Source organism: Eutrigla gurnardus (genome assembly GCF_963514095.1).
Source record: "Eutrigla gurnardus genome assembly, chromosome: 4".
Classification (NCBI taxonomy): Eukaryota; Metazoa; Chordata; class Actinopteri; order Perciformes; family Triglidae; genus Eutrigla; species Eutrigla gurnardus.
In genome coordinates, this window is record NC_139918.1 from 2,962,361 (window position 1) to 2,985,525 (window position 23,165).

Below are 23,165 nucleotides of genomic sequence, written 5' to 3' on the forward strand. Positions count from 1 at the left end.
CGTGTAGAGTGTGTGTGTGGGTGTGGGTGTGAGTGTGTGTGTGTGTGTGTGTGTGTGTGTGTGTGTGTGTGTGTGTGTGTGCATGCACACAGACCTACCTGTGTGACAGGTGGCTCAACACCTACTAATGAATGAAGTAATTAACTACCACAAGAACAAATTGTAGAAGAAATTACATCTTATAATTAGACATCCATCAGTAGGAAGCCAGAAGCTGTCGGACTGGTCGGAAGAGAAGCGGCTGCTGGGGATGGTGGTGGTGATGTGATGGTGATGATGGTGATGGTGGTGATGATGGTGATGTGATGGCGATGATGTGATGGTGATGATGGTGATGATGGTGGTGATGATGGTGATGTGATGGTGATGATGGTGATGGGGTGATGGTGTGATGGTGATGGTGATGATGTGATGGTGATGATGGTAATGATGGTGATAATGGTGATGATGGTGATGATGTGATGGTGGTGATGGTGATGATGGTGATGTGATGGTGATGTTGGTGATGTGATGGTGGTGATGGTGATGATGGTGTTGATGTGATGGTGGTGATGATGTGATGGTGATGATGTGATGGTGATGATGGTGATGATGGTGATGTGATGGTGGTGATGGTGATGATGGTATGGTGATGATGGTGATGTGATGGTGGTGATGGTGATGATGGTGATGATGTGATGGTGGTGATGATGTGATGGTGATGATGTGATGGTGATGATGGTGATGATGGTGATGTGATGGTGGTGATGGTGATGATGGTATGGTGATGATGGTGATGTGATGGTGATGATGGTGATGATGGTGATGATGTTTTGGTAATGATGTGATGGTGGTGATGTGATGATGGTGATGATGTGATAGTAATGATGTGATGGTGGTGATGTGATGATGGTGATGTGATGGTGGTGATGGTGATGATGGTATGGTGATGATGGTGATGTGATGGTGATGATGGTGATGATGTGATGGTGATGATGTGATGATGGTGATGTGATGGTGATGATGGTGATGATGTGATGGTGATGATGTGATGGTGGTGATGTGATGATGGTGATGGTGATGATGGTATGGTGATGATGGTGATGATGGTGATGTGATGGTGATGATGGTGATGATGTGATGGTGATGATGTGATGATGGTGATGTGATGGTGGTGATGGTGATGATGGTATGGTGATGATGGTGATGATGGTGATGTGATGGTGATGATGGTGATGATGTGATGGTGATGATGTGATGGTGGTGATGTGATGATGGTGATGATGGTGATGATGGTGATGATTGTGAGAGAATTTTCTCTAGACCTGATTCCCTCAGTATAAGATTAATACATTTCATCTTATGAATAGGTTTACATTTAAACTGAGTTATTAAGTGTCTGCTTTTCCAGGGGAGGCCAGGTCACAACAAGATACTAGTGTGTTTCTCGGGGCTGAACACAAAGTTCTTACCTTTCCCAGGAGGGAAGTAGCAGCAGTATTATTATTATTATTATTATTATTATTATTATTATTATTAGTAGTAGTAGTAGTAGTAATATTAACAGTGGTAGTAGTATTAGCAGTAGTAATAATATTAGCAGTAGTAGTATTATTAAAGGTCATATTGACAACATTTTTATTCAAACAAATAATTAAAAAATATCACTTCTCGTGAACATTTTGGATTGTGAATAAGTAATTTTAAAAGATTTTGACGGGTCCAGAATGAATGTTTTGTTTACCACTGTGTAGATGTGTGACGTGTGGCTGCGGCTTCTAGCAGGGCTCTGCGTAGTCAGGGCTCAAGAGTCTTTGGGGTTGCCAGTTAGTGTGGAACTAACTAACTGAAAAATGGCTGAGTTTGACGGTAAGCACTTCGGTACCAGTCCAAAGTGCTATGAACTGGCAACCCATTGAGGACACATGCACTTACAGCAACAGCTGACGTGAATGCAATGGAAGGGGGGAGTGCGAGTGCGACATCTAGTGGCTGGATGTTATCAATGTTGTCAATAGCACCTTTAACAGTTAACAGTAATATTAGTACTAGTAATGTTAGCAGTAGTAGTAATGTCAACAGTAGTAGTAATATTATTAATGTAACCCTTCAGTGATAATAGTTGCTGTGTCAACCTGTTAATTATTTATTATCAGCCTTTATTGCTTGTTTAACAGATGCTTCTTGTTATTGAACTAACTCTCCCATTTACTGCTGGAACATGGAAATGTCCCAGCGTGGGACAATAAAGGGTTCTCTTACATGTGGACAGCTCACTAATATGATTTAATTTCCAAAAAAGGAATCTAGGCTTCCAGTCACAAGAGTTCATATGATAAATTAAGTTATTAACGGTTTGAGTTATGGAGAAGGGGTTGGATCTTTGACAGTTTGCTGAATTTACATTTCATTGTATTTGGTATTTTAGTTAATTTTTTTAACTAATTTGTAACTTGACTGAAATAAATAAATATGAATGAAATAAAAATGTTATCACCGTCCTCACATTTATTAACATCCATCGATCCATCTATTGTCTACCGCTTATCCTGTATTCAGGGTCGTGGGGGGGCTGGAGCCGATCCCAGCTGTCATTGGGCGAAGGCAGGGTACACCCTGGACAGGTCACATTTATTAACAGAATTCCAATTATTATATGTCTGCATGAAAGTCATATTTACATATGCAAATAGGCATATCATCTGTATGAACGGCCGAGGTGTGCATCACTAAAAATGTAGCTGTCGCAAGGAATTGTGGGTCGCCAATATCTCCTTTCCTTTGGAAAAGGAAGGTCTGTGTTGAAGCATTGAAGCAACTTTTCTTAACATTTAGAGGATTTCACCAGCTCCTATCAGGGCTGACACGTAGAAACTTCAGGGTCATTTGTTCCAATAGAAACCTTCCTAAAACCTTGGCCTTTTTTTCCTCATCACAGCAGCCCTTTAAATACCTCCAGGTCATTTCACTCAGTTAGGAGCCTTCTTAAGCAAACAGCCGTGAAACACCCATGTATACCTGATTTGTGTCCCCTGGAAACAATCTTGTTGGTGTGTGGTCCTACTTACAGTGCATATAAGGTTGTGTTTTCTTAATATGCAGCTTTTGTAAACAGGAGTTGTACCAAAGGAACTTGCATACTCGACAACTTTGAGACCTCAAACATAGGGAGGATTCCATGACCCTAGCGGGGGTCTGGGGGTCCCTACCCAAGAACATTTGGAGTTTCAGAAGATACCACCTTAATCACAGAAAGAAAGAGCCCTCCATGGGAGGAACCATGAGAGCTGTTGTGTAACACATCGACTTCAGCGCTGGTGTGACTTATTAAAGAAGAGTCAGAAATATGATACCCCCTAGCACACCTAAACAACTGGAGGTGAACAGTGTCTTTCACTTGTCGTGCACATTTACACGACTCTTCAAAAAGTTGCTGTGCATCATATACAACATGTTGATGATAATCGCAGCGTGCACAGGCAAATACTGGCTTCGATCTTCCTCGGATCTGAACTTGTTAAATCCCCCTGGTGGCGGGTCACCGACATAACACGTCAAAATGTCACCTTCTGTTCATCCTCTGAGACACCTTCACGACCTTCATTGCTGCTCAGAGGAGGAACCACCCTGACCCCCCATTCTGTCTCTGGACCTTTCACACTAATGACGGTGGGGACAAAGACGTGTCAGCATAAAAGGGGCTCGAGAGTGTTTCATGCATTCTGGTGACTTTTAAAGAATGCAAATCAAACAAAATAATAAGTACAATTTTGGTCTCTTACTTTGTTCCTGTTAAAACTTCCTTAAGTATAATTACAATTACTGAAGTAGGCTACACAAAAAATTAAAAAAAATTACAGTTACGTGAGTACTTGTAATTCATTACTTCCACCTCTGGTAACTGTATTGTGTTCCGGGTGGAAACCGTCGTAGACTTACACTGCACGGTGCCAGAAACAGGCTTTGATAACGGAATATTGTCACAAACCAGGAGAATTTAGAAAATAATAGAAAACAAATTATTGTACGTGAGTCAGCTGCCACGGAGGTAAGAATGTTGATGGGCAGATGAGATCAGGAGCCAGTTTTATTCCATATTCCAGGTTTTAGTGTACAGCAGTGACATTGTTAAGTCTGTTTTAGGGGGACTGCAGCTACCCTAAATTGTTCCCAAACCTTCCCAAATCATCTTGCTTCTTAATTATTTATTTATTTTTTATTATTATTTTTTCAGTCTTTATTTTCAGAATGATCTCACACTGATGAAAGGATATACATAGAGTTTTATGATTATAGTATATTAGTCTGTAGAAAGAATATACTTTAGAAAGAAACATTTCTGTAAAGCTTATCTGTCTTTTTTTTTTACACTGAATCCTTATTTTGCTGGAATAAATACAGAATAAATACATACAAAATACAGTTATTTGTGTAAAATTCATATTCATGTTGTCATGTTTTGTGATTGTCAGATTGAGAGAGAGGAATTAGATACGGTATCTCTTTAAAACACATTTACATCATCAGGTTCTTAGCATGCAGCTTTAATGTGTCCAAAAGTTACCATGACAGTAACTCTTGTTCAACAGAGGAGAATGGAAGAAGACGATGTCTGTTGCTTTTAACTTGTTATACGTGTTTACTAGCTGGACTTCTTCACTGGTTGTTGTGTCGTTCTAATAGTAGCCTACTAAAAAAATGCACGAGTAAATATTTTGTATGCTTCCTGGAGGCTAAGCCCCCGTATTAATCCTAGTGTCAAATAAGTGGTGGATGTGACATTTTAACGCATAGTCAAGTGAAATTAAGTCAACTTTATTTGTATAGCAAAATGAAAAACAACAGAAGGGACAAACAACCCCTCCCTCTCCTACGCGGAGAACCGGAGACCGAATCAAACAACCGGCTCGTAAAGCTACGACTGCCCGGTTTCCCACACTGAGTTATTCCACACGTTTGGATCAAAACGTCAACTTTCATATGACAGGGGGGTTTCATGTCCATTAGGAAAACATATTTATGGATTTCTCACCTGTTATATTAGTAGTTTGGGTCAATTAATCACCACACAGATTAATGTTGTGCGATACAATGTATTAGAGTATTGTATGAAATGAATATACAACTAATACTAATACAACATATCACAGACCCCCCCTACGTATTTCAGAATCATGTGGTCCAAGGCGCGCTCGGTGATTTGGCGCTAGAGTGTCTCCGCTGTACTGTACGTTCCAAGCCAGCTGCTGTAATACAGACACATTACTGTTGCTGTTATCGGCTGGGTTTTCAATGTATACCGCTGTGTTATTAGTGGACAAACATGTCTGAAGAGGAAAGCAAGGTTTCCGACGAACTATTCAAAGATGTCAAATTCTACGTGGTGGGGGACATTGACCAAAAGGTGAGGCTCTGGACGTTAGCTTCTTGTAGCTAGGTTGGTAACAGGCTAAGTTGCTAGCACCATTCAATCTCAATGGAAGTGCTGCAGGAAAAGCTAGCCAGCTAACTGACATGCTACACAGCGAGCTTCCTCTTTGGCTAACATCAAAGTATCGCGGCGATCCCTCCATAATGTATTGTTTGTGTGAGGCTGTGTTCATGAGCGTCGACTTCACTGTGTTGAAGCTAGCTTTACGACTAACGTTACACTTTTAATGCAGCCTCTTAGCATTAGCTGTGAGTTTTGTAGTTGCACTGATGGTTAGCTGCTAGCTTGTTGCCTGCGGTATAAATGTAAAGGGATTTGCTAGCGATGGCGTCTGCTAGCTTGCTTTTTCCACCATGACCGCTCGACGCCCTCAGTAGTGAAACCGCGCCGTCGTGACGGGTAGTGGAGCACCGGACAGGATTATGCACAGTGTTATTTCTGCATCAACCTGTGACTCTCACATCGTGCTCAATTGTGCGCCCCTCACTGCGCATGCATCATTGCCAATTCCCTCGTTTGTGCTGGAGACCTGTGGCACGGGGCTGTACTTCCTGCCAGATAGTGACTCCTAGTCGCACCTTTTTTTTTAATTTATTTTTACCTTGTTTATATACAGCCGAGAGGATGTATGGGCTGGTAATGTGAGGTTAACAATACATGGAATGTGATACATCATCCTACCGGGTTAATGCTCAACCGAAAACAACCTGAGAACATAACATTGCAGTAAATGTTATCTTATTTGAATTGTGCGTGTTCAAATGTACATGAATCGCATCGTTTTCTGGTTGTGTAATATATGGAGAGTAACATTTTGAATCTATTGCACTTAACTGACTGGTGGAAATCCCTCACAAGTCTCCGGCTTACTTGTTCTAAGATGGCAATGTTTCTCGTCTCTCATGTCTTTTTGCTGAGGTGAGTTTCCATGGATGCCTTGTTAAACTGAACACAATGTCAGAATGTGTGAAACTTTCAGCAGAGATGTATGTGATCAGTATCAGGGGCTCATTGTTAATTGCTGCAGACTTTGATATCTATTAATGTTTTCTTGGATTTGGTGGATGTTCATGTTGGATAGACATATAGTCACAACTAAATGATCACCAAAAAGTCAGTCGGGATTCTGCGACTGTGAACTATTGATGTCTTGTCTTCGTTCGTATTAATCACCGCTGCAGCATGTGGTAATGTTGTGTGTAAGTGGAAGACCACACAGGGCCACATCTCTGCCTTTTTGTCTGGAGCAAAATGTCAAAACCTCCTGTAGAAACTCCTCAAACTATTTTTCTAGCAGCAGTCTCATTTAAAGTCTTCTATAATGATCATAGTCCATCACTTGTGAGTTAAATTCAAAATATGAGCTGTGTGTGCAGTTGCTCCATCTCAGACAAAGCTGCACGTTATGCTGCATTGCTATCAAAGCAGAAGTTATTCAAGTATTCTTCATAACTTTCTTGCTTTTTAAGTTCTATGAGCTTTAGCCAGTGTCAACACGGCTTTTTCACACAGTGTGGGATTTCCGGTAGAAGGCCTGCATCATGGGATTTAAAAGTGGTGCAATGTTTCTGCCGAGCTGGTTGTCCCTTTCACACAGATGTCGGCTCTATGACTGCCAGCACATCAACTCTGTCCCACCCCTCCAGTAGACCCCCACCGGACCTTATATTGGAATACATGTAGGGAAGTCAATGGCAAGAGACACATAATTTGATCTGTTTCAATTGTTCCATGAATCACACATACTGTATGTTTGTCGATTTAAAAGTAAATTTTCCATATTTTGTGGTGTAACTAGTAATTAGATATTAAAGGATCAGACAGTGTAAATCCATACTAGTAAAGAGTTTCCACACTAACAGGTCTCTCTCCTTCTTTCTCTTCCTGCTGAGAAAATGAGTCGCTGGATAAAACACATCAGCGCGAAGATAACGTTGCATTAGTGACTTAGCTAAGTTAGCTAGCTAGCGAGATGAGTTAGCGGCCGTGTTTGTACATTGTTGATCAGAGATGTAGTTCACTGAGCTGTTTCACACCGAACTGAATGATACGACGACAAACCTACGACACACTGAGACTTGAACAATCATCTTTTAAATTGACTAACATCAGCTGTGTTATTCATGGTATGATTCAAACAGGATCAAAACCATATTTGTCTCTCTTTTGACTTGATATTGTTTCCAAAATAAGGTCCGATGGTGACCACCAGAAGGGGCGGGACTAAGCCTTTCCTACAGAAGGCTGTTTGACAGAGGCATGCGTTTGAGACGGTCTGGACTGAAGTAGATTTTGACTGATATTCCAGGTGGTGCAGCTGCTGAAGGCGGGAAAAGGGAAGGAGGTATCCTACAATGCTTTGGCCACTCACATCATTGCAGAGGACGGGGACAACCCCGAGGTGGGCGAGTCGAGAGAGGTTTTTGACCTGCCTGTTGTCAAGGTAAGGGTTTGATTTGATCTTTATTTAAAACAAAACAAAAAAATAAACCAATTCAACTTTGAGGAGGGACAGGAGGAAGCTTAGTTTATCATGTCCTGCCCCTTCTTTACATTATCATGTTTCATTTCTGTAATTTCTGGGGTTGTACATCTCTCTGTGATAAACGGTTCGATATGCATCTAGATACACAGGTTCCGATTCGATTCAAAAACGATATCCTTTTATTACAGACTGATTCGATTAGAATTGATTCCCTACAGTGTAAGAACGATACGATTTTATTCTACGGTTAATATTTGTTGTAGATATTTTATAAAATAAAGAAGCCGATTCTATGAAAGTGACAGTACAATAGTTTCTTTTCAAATATATAAAATACCACATATCCCTAAACATTGTGGCTGTATGGCACTGGCAACAAAAACAACAACCAGAACAACAAAATCACATGTCAATGTATTTATTTTTAGACATGGACCAAATAAAAGTCTGTCTGAATGGTTGGATGGCGGTCACAGGACAGTGTCGTGGACGCTACCCGTGCTGCGGCCACCTCTTGTGGCGCAAGTTGAGACACAAGCGATTGACATTCAAAGCCATCCGTCTCTCACGTGCGGTCGTGGAGTGCCTGCGGTCACACGGCAGCGTTGCAGCCGCCTACCTGTGCTGCGCCCGCCTCTCCACCTCCTCCATGTTCCGTGTCGTCCCTTGTTTATAACTCATATCAGGTAGCCAGCTACGGCGTTTCACGGGCAGCTTCAGCTCTCGTGTTGTTTTAGAGACGCTGGTGTAATGCCGCCAACCGCTTCAAAGTCTCGCGATACCCGATCCATGACTCTGTAACCGATTCATCTAGGAATCCATTGATAATTCGTATCGATTGAGGAGGCTGCTACCGATGCAGCGTATCTCTCACTTGTTGAACTGAATATCCAGTCGCATCGGTTTATCGTTTACAACCCTAGTAATTTACATATAGCTCTATGTCTGTGTGAAATGCTCATTATCCAAGTCTGAATATGAGCTATATATACAACACAAAATAATAACAAAAGAAAGGGAAAAAACAAGAACAAAACATAATACCTCTAGATTACTTTAAATCTCCAGCTCCATCCCTTTATACTTGTCCATAAGTAACTGTCTGTAACTGCGTTTACATGTTTTTATGTTCACACTGAGTTTCAAAGCCACCTCAAGGCCGTTCCAAAGAACCATTTCTTCCTTTTGATTTTGGGTTAGCTTAGCTCCTGCTAGCATAGAGACTGGACACAGAGACAACGAACAAGCATCTTTTTAAAAACTAAAACAATTTCTTTCCTTAATGTTAACTTTTAACCTCGGTCAAACTAGCAGTGAGTTCAAGCCACTTTTATCCAGTTTAACTGAGAGAGTGAAGAAACATCAAGCAGTAACGCATCTTTCTCCTCGTGTTTTCCAGCCGTCCTGGGTGATCCTCTCAGTCCGATGTGGGGACCTGTTACCGTATCCTTCCACCATCATCCAACAGTCCTCCAATCGGTGTCGTTTAACATGTTGAAAAATAGAACAATAGTGATGGCAGCAGAATGTTAATGATTAGAACTCCATGAGTGTGTCTATGTGATTTCTAAGGGAGCCATTGGTCCAGTATAGTATATATATAGTACGTATAGAGAACGTGTAGAATTCATCAAAATGCCACAGTAAGAAGAGAATGGTTTCCCTGTGTTTTGTCCATAATCATAAACACCACAGAGTTACTGGATTCTCCCCAGAATCAGGACAGATCTTCTTTGGTGTGACAGCTTGTCTTCCCAGGGTAAGTGTGAAGTGTGTGTTTTAAATATTCTCAGTTCTCTATATGTACATGTATATGGGCTTTTGAGAGATATATATGCAGACAGGCAAGGCCGGTTGAATAATAATTCTTATACAATTAACAATAATAAAACAACTGAATGAGCAATACATTCACCTCTTCACACACATTCAAACCCCGATGGCAGAGGTGGTACTACCTCTGTAGGGGGTCCAGGGTGATCCTCCTTCTGGGCAAAAAAATAAACAAGCTCTAATTTGTTTATTGTAGAGCTATGAAGAATGTACCACAAAAAGGTGTTCAGTTTCCAGATTAATAATGCATTTTTGTGTTAAAATATTAGTTAGTAGTTTTTAGTAATTATTATTATTGTATTGACTAGAAACAGAATATTTCACAACTGCTATGACGTTTATTGACTAGAGTTTGACAAAGAATTATTAAATGTATATCTGTTGACAGTGGTGGAATGTTAACAGAATGCATGTATACTATTACTGGATTTAAGTAATGTTGAAGTACATTTTTGTTATTATGATAGTATATACTTCTACTCATCTCAGAGGGTAGTTTTGTCCTTCTTACTGAACTACATTTATCTGACAATTTCACTTTGCAGATTCATATTATTAAAACTAAATATAATCATAAATTGTGTATAATTATAGATTGAACTACACAGCAGTATATAAAGTAGACTTCCACATTTGCCAGCTGCAACATTGAAGTAATAAATACATTAATACACAAATATACTGTATTATTTTGCATAATAAATGCTTTTCCTTTTGGTTCTCTAAGTACATTTTATTGCTTTTACTACTTTTCCATAAGTGGAGATCTGAGTTCTTCTTCCATCACTGTATGTTAACATTAGTTTATTGAAATATCACTACTGCTAAAAATACTTCTGTTGCAGTTCATGTGAAGAGAAAGCTCTTTTCTTCAATATATTTTGGAGTTGCGCCATAATGTAAAGTAATTTATGAAACACGGTGCCATTTGTAAAATCGAAGTAAGAGATTTGTCGAGAGCTGGAGGAGGAAGGAAGATGAATGGAGGCCTGATATTGTTAAATATGTAAACAATATGACAGGGACGTGAACATCAAGCTTTTTGTAAGCTCATTGTGTGTTTGTGTGTGTTTGTGTACACAGCTACCAGACGATCTCCATGCTTTGTGGGCTTACATAACCTTTTATGGAGGAGAATGTCAACTCAACCTCAACAAGAAGGTCACCCACTTAGTAGTGAAGGAGCCAAAGGGGGTAAGTTCTGTGCTTCATGTGTGCATGTTACTACTACGGTTTTCTTCAACCAAACTCATGTGATATGAAAACAGATTTGCGACGTGCAATAAGTTCATGAAAGATACTCATCATTATGGGCAAGTTTCACTATAGAGTGTGTTCTTTGGTTGTATTTCTTTGCCCTCCAGGCCAAGTTTGAGTGTGCCTTGAAACATACGGGCATCAAGATCGTCACCCCAGACTGGATAACAGATTCTGTTAAAGGTAATTAATAAGTGCTGCTGTTTCATTTTCATATGATGGGCTGACTGATTTAGGATTTGTGTTTTGTGTTGCTGTACTAGGGCTTAATTTAATACTAATCTTCAAATTATAGTCTCAATTAATTGATGAATTGTTTGGTTTATAAATTAGAGAATAGTAATTCTCTGCTGTCCAAGGTTATGTATTCAGAAGATTTCTTTCGTCCGAACATTGAATATGATCAGTTTACTAACCCTCATGTCAAAAAAACATCTGCTGAAGCTGAAAAAGCTGCAACCAGAGAATATTTGACACTTGCTTGAAAAATGGCTGGTATGAAGAATTCAATTAACATTTTTGGTCGCTGAATCTGCTAATCATTCATCAGTTGACAGATGTATATGTATTGTAAATAGACATAAAGGGCTCCTGATGAAAACACGACGACTATAAGGCGAGTCCACACCGGACCGAAAATCGCCGTCTTTGAGAGAGTCGGCGTCCGTGACATGAGTCTACTTGGTGTGGTCGCTCGAATCGGCCACGTCGGCGTTCATTTCAGCCGATTCAAATGTGTAATCCGCCATTCGAGTCGGTCATTCTTTTACCATTCTGATTGGTGGAGGCTAGCAGCTTGACTAGCGAATCAGTGAAGCCCGGAAGTGACGATGGTAAACATACCAGATAAACAGTGGAATCGAAGAAGGTGTCGACACACACTCTCAACGCATTGTTTTGGACAATTCCCGACACAAATTTGGATAAGCTCCTTGGGCTGCTCGCTGTTGTATCCACGGCTTCACCCACTTAGTGCGCCTAATAAATGTTCTCTTTCTTTTTCGCTTACGACTGTCTTCTTCCATAAGAATAAGTGCGAGAGCTGACAAGGCCAGTGTCTCCGTATCGACATCATCCAACATTTTAGATTTTTCCGTTCAGAGAGTAATCACAACTACAGTCTACAACCTCACCCTGCTGACAACAGTGACTGGTGAGGACAGCGTGCTCTGTGTTTATGGTCTAGAGAGGACCGGCTACTTCCGGTTTTCGTGTTTTTTGGCCCACAATACAGATTAGCGCCACCTGTTGTTTTGGAGACATTACATCTCGCGAAAGCGGGAACGTTTGGCGTCGGCTGTAATTCCGTAGGTGTGAACCGCCCATGTCGTTGTTCGAGTCGGCCATATTAAGTAGCCCGACTTCATTTACCGACGCGAGTCGGGCAGTTCTTCCAGTGTGGACTCGCCTTTACTTCCAGATGACCACACACTGAAGAAAACCTACATACATTATATTCCATTTCTGCCAATAGACCCCCGTAAATGCTACATACTGGCCCTTTAATGTACATTGTGTCTTTGATAAATTTAGTCGACGTTATAAGCACAACGTAAACCTAAAAAGAAGCTGCTTCCTATTAAGTTTTATGAATATGTACAGTATGTCATCTGTTTTTAGTATCAAGCTATCGTCATTTCTCCATTAGACATTATAAAAGACATGTATGAACCTCCTCCGTTCATATCCGACCACGCGCACTGTGGTCGGATATAAACCAGTCACTTTTGTCTACCTTTTGTAGGCAAAAGCAGAAAGGATGAGGTGCTGTATCACCCCAGACTGACATACGTGGAGCCTGAGGAAGAGGAGGAGAGTGAAGCCGAGTCATACGACCAGCACTCCCATTCAGATGGAAGCTACAGCCCCCGGCGATCCCGGCTGTCCAGTGGCGGCTCTTCTGGTGAGGAGTCGAGCCCTCGCAGACGACCAGGACCCAAAAAACTGAATTCCGTCTCCCCGACCTCTCCCCGCAAACCCGAGCGCCGCAGCGAGCGCATGTTCGACGATTCTGACGACGACTCCTCCACAGAGAAGGAGGGCACCAACCTCAACTGGACGCCGGCTGAAGTTGTACCGCCAACTCCCCCTGTTCCGACCGGCACGGCCAGGCGGCGAGCTGGGCCGCCCGGCACCAAGGACCCAGTGTCCTCCTCCACCAGCAGTGGGCTGATTAACCTGTGTGCCACTGTGCCTCCTGTCCCTGGCAGTGGAGGAGCCATGCCTGCAGAGGCTCGCTCTGCTGCTGCTGCTGCTGCTGCCATCAGTCACACCACGCAGCAAGGTCAGTACGCCAGGACCGTTTCCTCTACAATACTATTTGAATTTCCATCCATCCATCGTCTACCGCTTTATCCTGTATTCAGGGTTTGGATTTCATTCCATTTTTTTTTTTCAATATTCAAATTATATTTCAATATTTAATGCTCAACCTATTATTAATATTAACTACATTACACAGGCTTATACGTTGCCAATGCCATTATCGGCAATGTGGTTAGTTTACTTCCTGTCCACTAGAGGGCGTTCCAAAAACATTACCAATAAATATGTCGAACAAACAGGTGACAGCTGTCAAGATAAGTAATAATAGGCGAGATCACAGATTACTAGGGATGTCCCGATCCGATATTTGGATCGGATCGGCCGCCGATATTAGCAAAAAATGCATATCGATATCGGATCGGCCTGCACGGGAAAATCCCGATCCGGACTCCCTACATCCGGTCCGTGTTTTCCAGCGCACCGATGTAGGTAATCCATTCCAGTTTTTTTCTGTTTCCCCCCAAAGTCCGGTCCGCGTTTTCCAGCACACCTCGCGACCTGTCCAGCATCCACTAAACAACAACAAGACGGACTTGTGTGCATGTCCAGTGTTTCCCCTACCATTGTACAGGCCATAAAATCAATATGCCAAAAATAAGCCACCTATCAATTCATTCATAAATCAATAATCATTTACATTAGGAGCGCCTCCGCGCAGCACAGTAGACTTGCTCCGCAAGACGCGCGGCCGCAACAATCCTCGCCGCGCGCTCCCGCTACGTTCTTCTTCGTGTACTTTAGGCGCTTGATGTTGTTCTGATGCTGCTCTGCCTCGTTAAACCACCACGATGTCGCTTTCTACTTTGAAACACGGAGTTGACACTGTATTTTGATAAGCTGTTGCACTCTTCAGACTCGTGGTGTGAGCGGAACCGGACCGGCACCGAAACCGGACCGGCTTCCGCGCTGCCTGCTCGCACAGATCCGCTCGTGCGCACATGCGCTGATGCAGGTCGAGTGTTGTCGATAAATATATGCACTCCTTCAAAACAACATCAAGCCATATTGTGTGTAGTATTAGGACGTGATGACGTGTGTACGGACTAAAGCCCGTTTGGGCTGGAGCAGTGTGAATGCAAAGCAAGGGACTCCCTGTGGGGGGGAGGATTGTTTTAGATAAGCTGTGGAACTCTGAGTTAACCTATTTCTACCTGAATTTCTATGAACTATTAAGCTGTAGAGTAAACCTATAACTTAGATTTTACTTGATAAAATAAGACAATATATCCACTCATGTCGTTATAGTGTTTTACAGTATCTGTAGCTATTAATGTGATGCTCATCATTTTCCAGACATATTTTTCCGGCCACTAATTTTGGATAATTTCCATCAACCGGCATCTTTAATCTTTAATACATGCTTGGATACTAAAAGCTACAATATCGGTATCGGATCGGAAGTGCAAAAAGCTGGATCGGGACAGCCCTACAGATTACTATTCAAATTATATTCGATTCCCGAAGTTCCTTCCAACAGCCCGACTGTCCATGAATGTCGTCCTCGTTCATACAGTCATACGTCACCATTAGAACTACGCTAAAACAACCATCTGACAGGTTCAAGAAAGGCTGAAAATCCAGTCTGGGTCTCAGTCTGGGTCAGGTCTCAGGTTTGAGTTACGTCACATTGTGTGGCGGATGTCTGCTGTGTTGTTGTGCTACAGTGGAAATGACATCCATTTCCTATTTTTGAAATAAACCAAAATAAACCAGCTTTTGCCATTTCCCAGTGGATTAAATCACCATATCGACAACTGGATAGATCCTGATGCAATCACCGGGTCGTTGAGGGTCAGCCTGGTGCTGACGTCACAGTCTGCCTGTTTTGTTAGTAGTTTCCATTAATAACAGCAGTAGTATGATACTTTTTCATTTGTGGTTATTTCAGTGTAATTAGTAATGTTTCTGGGAATCCCCACTGGTTACCTTCTGTCATTCAACCACAGACTCCATCTTCGTAAACACCTCTGTCCGCCTGTCACAGGCTGAAGCTGAAGGGCCTTAAAGTTGCAGTCTCTCTACTGGCCATCACTGTGATTGTATAGAATTGTATGAGAAAATGACTACTTCTCACTTTCTTATTTCTTATTTCTTATCTCCGTAAACATGAGTTTACAATGACAGTGTAACTGCACCGACTGAGTGAGAGTTCAGAGATATGCAGACAGAGGTCTACAATACATACTTCTGAAGGATATATCAGAATGTCAAACTGTGAAATTCAGCAGAGACAAAAGCTTAAAAATAAGATGGAAGTTAAAGCCCAACGTTATAGATTACAGTGTAGAAGATGCTGCCATTTCTGGTTAAAGATTTTTCTTTACAAAGTTGTATTTTAGAAGTTATTCTGTATTTTATTAACTGCATGTGTATACCTACATCATATTTTCAGCAGCTAGTGTCGCATAGAAGTGTTGATGCTTTGACATTAGCTCCTCTGTTCATGTTTGGTAGAAACGTAATGTTTTATAAACGTATATCTCCTGCTAACCTCTCCAGTGTTTAACGTTAACAAGGCCGGCTCCAATTACACTAAACAGGCTGAAAATGGAAGAAAATCTGATACGATTACATGAGTCTATGAAGCACAGCTTGATGGTTGTCAGACCCTGGTCAGAGCTGGCTGATGTGAGGCTATGACTGACCCGTTGCATTTGAGGGGCGGAACTTAACAAAGGGTCAATTTGTGCTCCATAGGTGTATCAGTTCCAGAGGGCATCCCCGGGTGGAGCCCAGCTGCTAGAACCCTCCGCAACATCACCAACAACTCTGACATGCAGCCAGCAAACCGACCTGCCAACGTAGCACATGTAAGACATCGTCATGTTTCTCTTCACATTTAGAACAGCAGTGCTCTGAGGTTCTCCTACCTGCTGCCACTGAGGCAACTTCTACTTGAGGAAAAGCATCGCCATATTTCATGTCTAATATAATTAAAATATTACTGAATATGGACTGGCGATGACTCCAAGATGACCACACTGATATCTACGGTGCTTACTCTACGTCAAATATCATTTTCCTTGTTCTTCTTTGCTGCAGATCATCCAGAATCTGACAGCAAATCAGACGAAGCCATTGGAGCAGCTGACCAATCAGGGCCATGCTCCGGCTCCGAACAGTACCAACCCTCTCCTGTTCAATCAGTCCAAACTGGCCGGCCAGCCCCTCACAGCAGAGCAGCAGCAACAGATACTGCAACAGCAACAGTCACACCAGGCTGCCCAACAACAACACCAACAGTTACCACAGCAACCGCAGCATCCCATGATGCACCTTCAGCAGCAGCATCAGATGATGCAGCTACATCACCAACAACAACAACAGCAGCAGCAGCAACAACAACAACAACAACAACAGTCACAGGTTGCACAACAGCAAGGTTTTGCACAGTTGCCACAACAGCAGCAACAGTTTCTGCAGCAACAGCAGCAAATGCACCAACAGCAGATGTTTTCGCAGCAGCAGCAGCAGCAGCAACAACAGCAGCAGCAGCAGCAGCAACAACAACAACAACAACAGCAGCAGCAGCACCAACAACAGCAGCAGCAACAACAACAGCAGCAGCATGCATTCTCCCAGCAACAGCTACGCCCCCAGCAGCTCCTGCGGCCTGGTTTACAGCAGCTGCAGCAGCAACAGGCACTGCAACAACAGCTCCAGCAGTTTCAACAGCAGCAACGCATGCAGATGTTACAGCAGCAGCAACAACAGCAGCAGCAACAACAACAACAACAACAACAACAACAACAGCAGCAGAATCAACAACAGTTACACCAGCAGCATCTACAACAGCAGCAGCAGCAGCATTTTCTACAGCAGCAACAACACATGCAGCAGATGCAGCAGCAGCAGCACCTGCAGAACCAGCAACAGCAGGTTCTGCAGCATCAGAACCAGCAGGTCCTGCAGCAGCAGCAGCAGCAACATCAGCAGCAGCAGACGACGACACTACATCCTCAGCTGCAACAGCCTCCTCACATCTCCCAGCTGTTTGGACACGAGCCGGGACAAGAAAGTGAGTTCACCCCGAGTTAGTGTCGGGGGGATTACAGGCAATATATATTTAAGATCAACACATTGCTCCAAAGTGAAATGTTAATACGAGTCTGACCAACAATAAGAACAGACAGGGAACTGTTTCCAGTGGCCATGTGACTAGTACAAAAGAAATTAATGATTGTTGTTAGTTATTACTATGGTGAGGATTTTAGTGAACATCCTTTTTCATGGGGGGGGGGTGAACAAATAATCTTAAAGTCCCAGTAGGCAACATTTGTTTGATCATATTCACTGAAGCCGACACTATGCTCCGATAAAACAACATAAATCATCCGGTTTGAGAAGAAGAAGAAAAGCGCACCTCTACGTGCACGTAGAGCCTGTTGTTTGTTTTGCAAAAACGAACAACAACAAAAAACGACAGCGCCCGGATCATCCTGTCCAATCAGCACGCAGGGCTGTATTCGTGCACACACAGAGCCCCTCCCCCCTCGGGTCGTTCCACTATCACAGGGGGGAGGTGGAGGGAAGTAGCAACAAGCTTCCAATTCCTCGTTAAAAACCAAAACGAGGAGGTCCAAAACAACCCAGGAAAAGAAAGAAACGGTGCCCGTGATAAAACCAGAGTCAACATCGGACCCGCGTTTCAAAGGTGCCGTGATCTAAGGGATTTCAAAGGGCACAGAGTCGAGGGGAAGGAGCTCGGTGGTCGTGGGGGAGGAGCTCGGTGGTCGTGGGGGAGGAGCTCGGTGGTCGTGGGGGAGGAGCTCGGTGGTCGTGGGGGAGGAGTGTGAGAGTTGTAAACATTCAAAATCTGACAGAGTGCCCTCCATCCGCCAGACTTGCTGATTGGGACTTTAAAATAATCACAAGCCATGAGGTCTCTCTGCATAAAAAAAGGATAGGTGAATTTCATTTCATGTGTTTTTGTATGCTATGCTTTTAAAATGCGACCTTATGCGACACATGCATGATGAAGGTAGTCTGGTAGTCTACCAATCTGAGTGATGTCTGGTTAAACAGTTTCAGAGATGTGTGGTACTTGCACAACATTTTCTTTTGAGTTTGCACATCTTGACTATGGCGTTTTTTGTCCGGCTCTCCTCGTCCTCAGACGTTTAAAATCAGAATGCTGCCAGACATCCGCCTTCAGTGAGCAGCTTCTGTCATGTTTCGGTTCGCCGTCTCTCACCAGGATACTTCCCTTTGCTCAGTCACGTGAGACTAACACAGAGGATACAGGAAATCGCACATATTACAAGATTGATCTCATCATTTTATGAATCAATATTTGATCTTTCAATTCAAGATTGATATGACTCTGATTTTCTATTTATTTTTTTAAACCCAGCCCTAACAATTATTGAACCTTCCTTTCTACTTTGGGTACTTCGGTGTAAAAGTCCATTAAAAGGTCTGGGAATGGGTCTTCTTGAATGTGCTGATTAACTTGTGTACCTTCTTTCTGTTCTAATTCTCAGTTCCACAGGACGGCTTCCTGCTAGGCTGCGTGTTTGCTATCGCTGACTATCCAGAGCAGATGGCTGACAAACAACTCCTGGCCACATGGAAGAGGGTAAGACAGTTACTCAGAAGATAATGATCCTTTCCTTTTAGGTACATGACCAGCAGCTAATGTTACGAGTCATTATATTAATGAACATATGTGAGTGATATGTGGATGCTGAGCAGCAAAGATGGAGAAACATGTGTTGACTTAAACCCTCCCTCAGGTCATTCAGGCGTGTGGAGGAGCTGTTGACTCCACCCTGACCAGCCGCTGCACACACCTGCTGTGTGAGAGTCAAGTCAGCAACATGTATGTACAGGTAAGAATGTGTGCTATCAGAACATACACAATTCCTTTAAGCAACTCTATAAAACATGCAAAACCACAGAGATTCATTGCCAAGTAGGTGTTCACATACATGGAATTTGCTTTGGTGAATAACGGTCACAATAAACCTCACTAGAGGAAAAAAAGTCAAGAATCCATCTATTATCTGGAACCACTTATTCTGTTGAGGGTGGGTTGGGGGGCTGAAGGGTTCACGTGGACAGGTAAGCAGTCTATCACAGGGAGACATGTAGAGACAGACAGGTAACCAGTCTATCACAGGGAGACATGTAGAGACAGACAGGTAACCAGTCTATCACAGGGAGACATGTAGAGACAGACAGGTAACCAGTCTATCACAGGGAGACATGTAGAGACAGACAGGTAACCAGTCTATCACAGGGAGACATGTAGAGACAGACAGGTAACCAGTCTATCACAGGGAGACATGTAGAGACAGACAGGTAACCAGTCTATCACAGGGAGACATGTAGAGACAGACAGGTAACCAGTCTATCACAGGGAGACATGTAGAGACAGACAGGTAACCAGTCTATCACAGGGCTGACATAGAGACAGACAGGTAACCAGTCTATCACAGGGAGACATGTAGAGACAGACAGGTAACCAGTCTATCACAGGGCTGACATGTAGAGACAGACAGGTAACCAGTCTATCACAGGGAGACATGTAGAGACAGACAGGTAACCAGTCTATCACAGGGCCAGTCTATCACAGGGAGACATGTAGAGACAGACAGGTAACCAGTCTATCACAGGGCTGACATAGAGACAGACAGGTAACCAGTCTATCACAGGGAGACATGTAGAGACAGACAGGTAACCAGTCTATCACAGGGAGACATGTAGAGACAGACAGGTAACCAGTCTATCACAGGGCTGACATGTAGAGACAGACAGGTAACCAGTCTATCACAGGGAGACATGTAGAGACAGACAGGTAACCAGTCTATCACAGGGCTGACATGTAGAGACAGACAGGTAACCAGTCTATCACAGGGAGACATGTAGAGACAGACAGGTAACCAGTCTATCACAGGGAGACATGTAGAGACAGACAGGTAACCAGTCTATCACAGGGAGACATGTAGAGACAGACAGGTAACCAGTCTATCACAGGGAGACATGTAGAGACAGACAGGTAACCAGTCTATCACAGGGCTGACATGTAGAGACAGACAGGTAACCAGTCTATCACAGGGAGACATGTAGAGACAGACAGGTAACCAGTCTATCACAGGGAGACATGTAGAGACAGACAGGTAACCAGTCTATCACAGGGAGACATGTAGAGACAGACAGGTAACCAGTCTATCACAGGGAGACATGTAGAGACAGACAGGTAACCAGTCTATCACAGGGAGACATGTAGAGACAGACAGGTAACCAGTCTATCACAGGGCTGACATAGAGACAGACAGGTAACCAGTCTATCACAGGGAGACATGTAGAGACAGACAGGTAACCAGTCTATCACAGGGCTGACATGTAGAGACAGACAGGTAACCAGTCTATCACAGGGCTGACATGTAGAGACAGACAGGTAACCAGTCTATCACAGAGCTGACATGTAGAGACAGACAGGTAACCAGTCTATCACAGGGAGACATGTAGAGACAGACAGGTAACCAGTCTATCACAGGGAGACATGTAGAGACAGACAGGTAACCAGTCTATCACAGGGCTGACATGTAGAGACAGACAGGTAACCAGTCTATCACAGGGAGACATGTAGAGACAGACAGGTAACCAGTCTATCACAGGGAGACATGTAGAGACAGACAGGTAACCAGTCTATCACAGGGAGACATGTAGAGACAGACAGGTAACCAGTCTATCACAGGGAGACATGTAGAGACAGACAGGTAACCAGTCTATCACAGGGAGACATGTAGAGACAGACAGGTAACCAGTCTATCACAGGGCTGACATAGAGACAGACAGGTAACCAGTCTATCACAGGGAGACATGTAGAGACAGACAGGTAACCAGTCTATCACAGGGCTGACATGAAGAGACAGACAGGTAACCAGTCTATCACAGGGAGACATGTAGAGACAGACAGGTAACCAGTCTATCACAGGGCCAGTCTATCACAGGGAGACATGTAGAGACAGACAGGTAACCAGTCTATCACAGGGCTGACATAGAGACAGACAGGTAACCAGTCTATCACAGGGAGACATGTAGAGACAGACAGGTAACCAGTCTATCACAGGGAGACATGTAGAGACAGACAGGTAACCAGTCTATCACAGGGCTGACATGTAGAGACAGACAGGTAACTAGTCTATCACAGGGCTGACATGTAGAGACAGACAGGTAACCAGTCTATCACAGGGAGACATGTAGAGACAGACAGGTAACCAGTCTATCACAGGGCTGACATGTAGAGACAGACAGGTAACCAGTCTATCACAGGGAGACATGTAGAGACAGACAGGTAACCAGTCTATCACAGGGAGACATGTAGAGACAGACAGGTAACCAGTCTATCACAGGGAGACATGTAGAGACAGACAGGTAACCAGTCTATCACAGGGAGACATGTAGAGACAGACAGGTAACCAGTCTATCACAGGGCTGACATGTAGAGACAGACAGGTAACCAGTCTATCACAGGGAGACATGTAGAGACAGACAGGTAACCAGTCTATCACAGGGAGACATGTAGAGACATTATAATAGACATTGACACCTCATTTAGAGTCATCATTTACTGATTAGCTGGTATTCTTTCTAATCAGTGTGATCGGTGGTCTCTCTGAAGTCAGATATGATGACTCAGATCAATACTCATGTGTCTGCTCTCCCGACTCTCTTTAATTGGCTCTGAGGAGCTGGACACGCTCTCCATGCCATAGACATATTGTCGGTGGTTAGTAGGGATGCAACAATCCAGTTGGCCCACGGTTCAATACGTACATCGCTTCTTGAGCTATGGTTTCGGTTGGGTACACATTTTGTGCGTGAGGAGAAAAAAATTGCTATTTATATATTTAAAAATGATTTCTTTATTTTGCTTCTAAGCTAAGTTTTTTTTTTACATTCAGACATATTGAAGTGTGTTGTATAATACAAAATAAATATGTATAAAAAAGGTACCACTTTCAAATGCAAAAGTGCTTCTTATCCTTGACGACTGGTATACGATTAAACGGGTAAAACAATTTCAAAAGTAAATGTAGATATTTTAAATATGTACATATTTTAAATAAAAATACCTGTACTGCAAGGATGGAAACGTATAATTGTTCTGCCGTCGACATCCTTTAAGCTGAGCGGAGAAGGGTACTGTGTGAAGTTGAATGCATAGCTTTAGGAAAAGCGCTCCTGGAAGTTTAATTCATTTTTGCCAAGATCATTGTGTCTTTGTCACTGTTGTTGATGTCTGATGTCTCTGCCAGGCACTTAGAGAGGGGAAGCGCTGTGTCACTGCCCACTGGCTCAACACTGTACTGAAGAGGAAGAGGATGCTTCCTCCTCATCGGACATTACATCTGCCCTTCGCCTTCCCTCCTGGAGCCAAACCCTGCTCTCAGCATGTAGGTCAAACTCCTTTACTAAGTCATCTCTGGAGCCTGAAATCTGTACAGGATAAAGACACTAACTGTAAAAAAAAAAACCCACATATTTCCATTTAAATACCAAGGAAATCGTGCAAGTCTCATCTGATTTAACCAGATAAATGTACATAGAACTCTGTACGGTCCTCTTCATAGAACTCTACAGGTCCTCTACATAGAACTCTACAGGTCCTCTACATAGAACTCTACAGGTCCTCTACATAGAACTCTATAGGTCCTCTACATAGAACTCTAGAGGTCCTCTACATAGAACTCTGTACGGTCCTCTACATAGAACTCTCTAGGTCCTCTACATAGAACTCTCTAGGTCCTCTACATAGAACTCTATAGGTCCTCTACATAGAACTCTTTACGGTCCTCTACATAGAACTCTCTAGGTCCTCTACATAGAACTCTGTACGGTCCTCTA

At 43.0% G+C, this 23,165-nt stretch overlaps 1 protein-coding gene across 2 annotated transcripts in view; it reads left to right on the forward strand.

Annotated features, from left to right (window-relative positions):
* The first annotated feature begins 5,195 nt into the window (after nt 1–5,195).
* Nucleotides 5,196–23,165, forward strand: part of paxip1 (PAX interacting (with transcription-activation domain) protein 1) — a 28,306-nt gene continuing 10,336 nt past the window's right edge. For both annotated transcript variants that reach the window (XM_084007052.1, XM_084007053.1), the window contains exons 1-12: nt 5,196–5,383; nt 7,719–7,853; nt 9,295–9,338; nt 9,591–9,654; nt 10,812–10,922; nt 11,093–11,168; nt 12,730–13,269; nt 16,008–16,120; nt 16,353–17,328; nt 18,794–18,888; nt 19,046–19,141; nt 22,577–22,714. In XM_084007052.1, the coding sequence (XP_083863178.1) occupies nt 5,303–5,383; nt 7,719–7,853; nt 9,295–9,338; nt 9,591–9,654; nt 10,812–10,922; nt 11,093–11,168; nt 12,730–13,269; nt 16,008–16,120; nt 16,353–17,328; nt 18,794–18,888; nt 19,046–19,141; nt 22,577–22,714 (2,469 nt within the window). In that variant the 5' untranslated portion in view covers nt 5,196–5,302. The remainder of the gene's footprint in view (nt 5,384–7,718; nt 7,854–9,294; nt 9,339–9,590; nt 9,655–10,811; nt 10,923–11,092; nt 11,169–12,729; nt 13,270–16,007; nt 16,121–16,352; nt 17,329–18,793; nt 18,889–19,045; nt 19,142–22,576; nt 22,715–23,165) is intronic.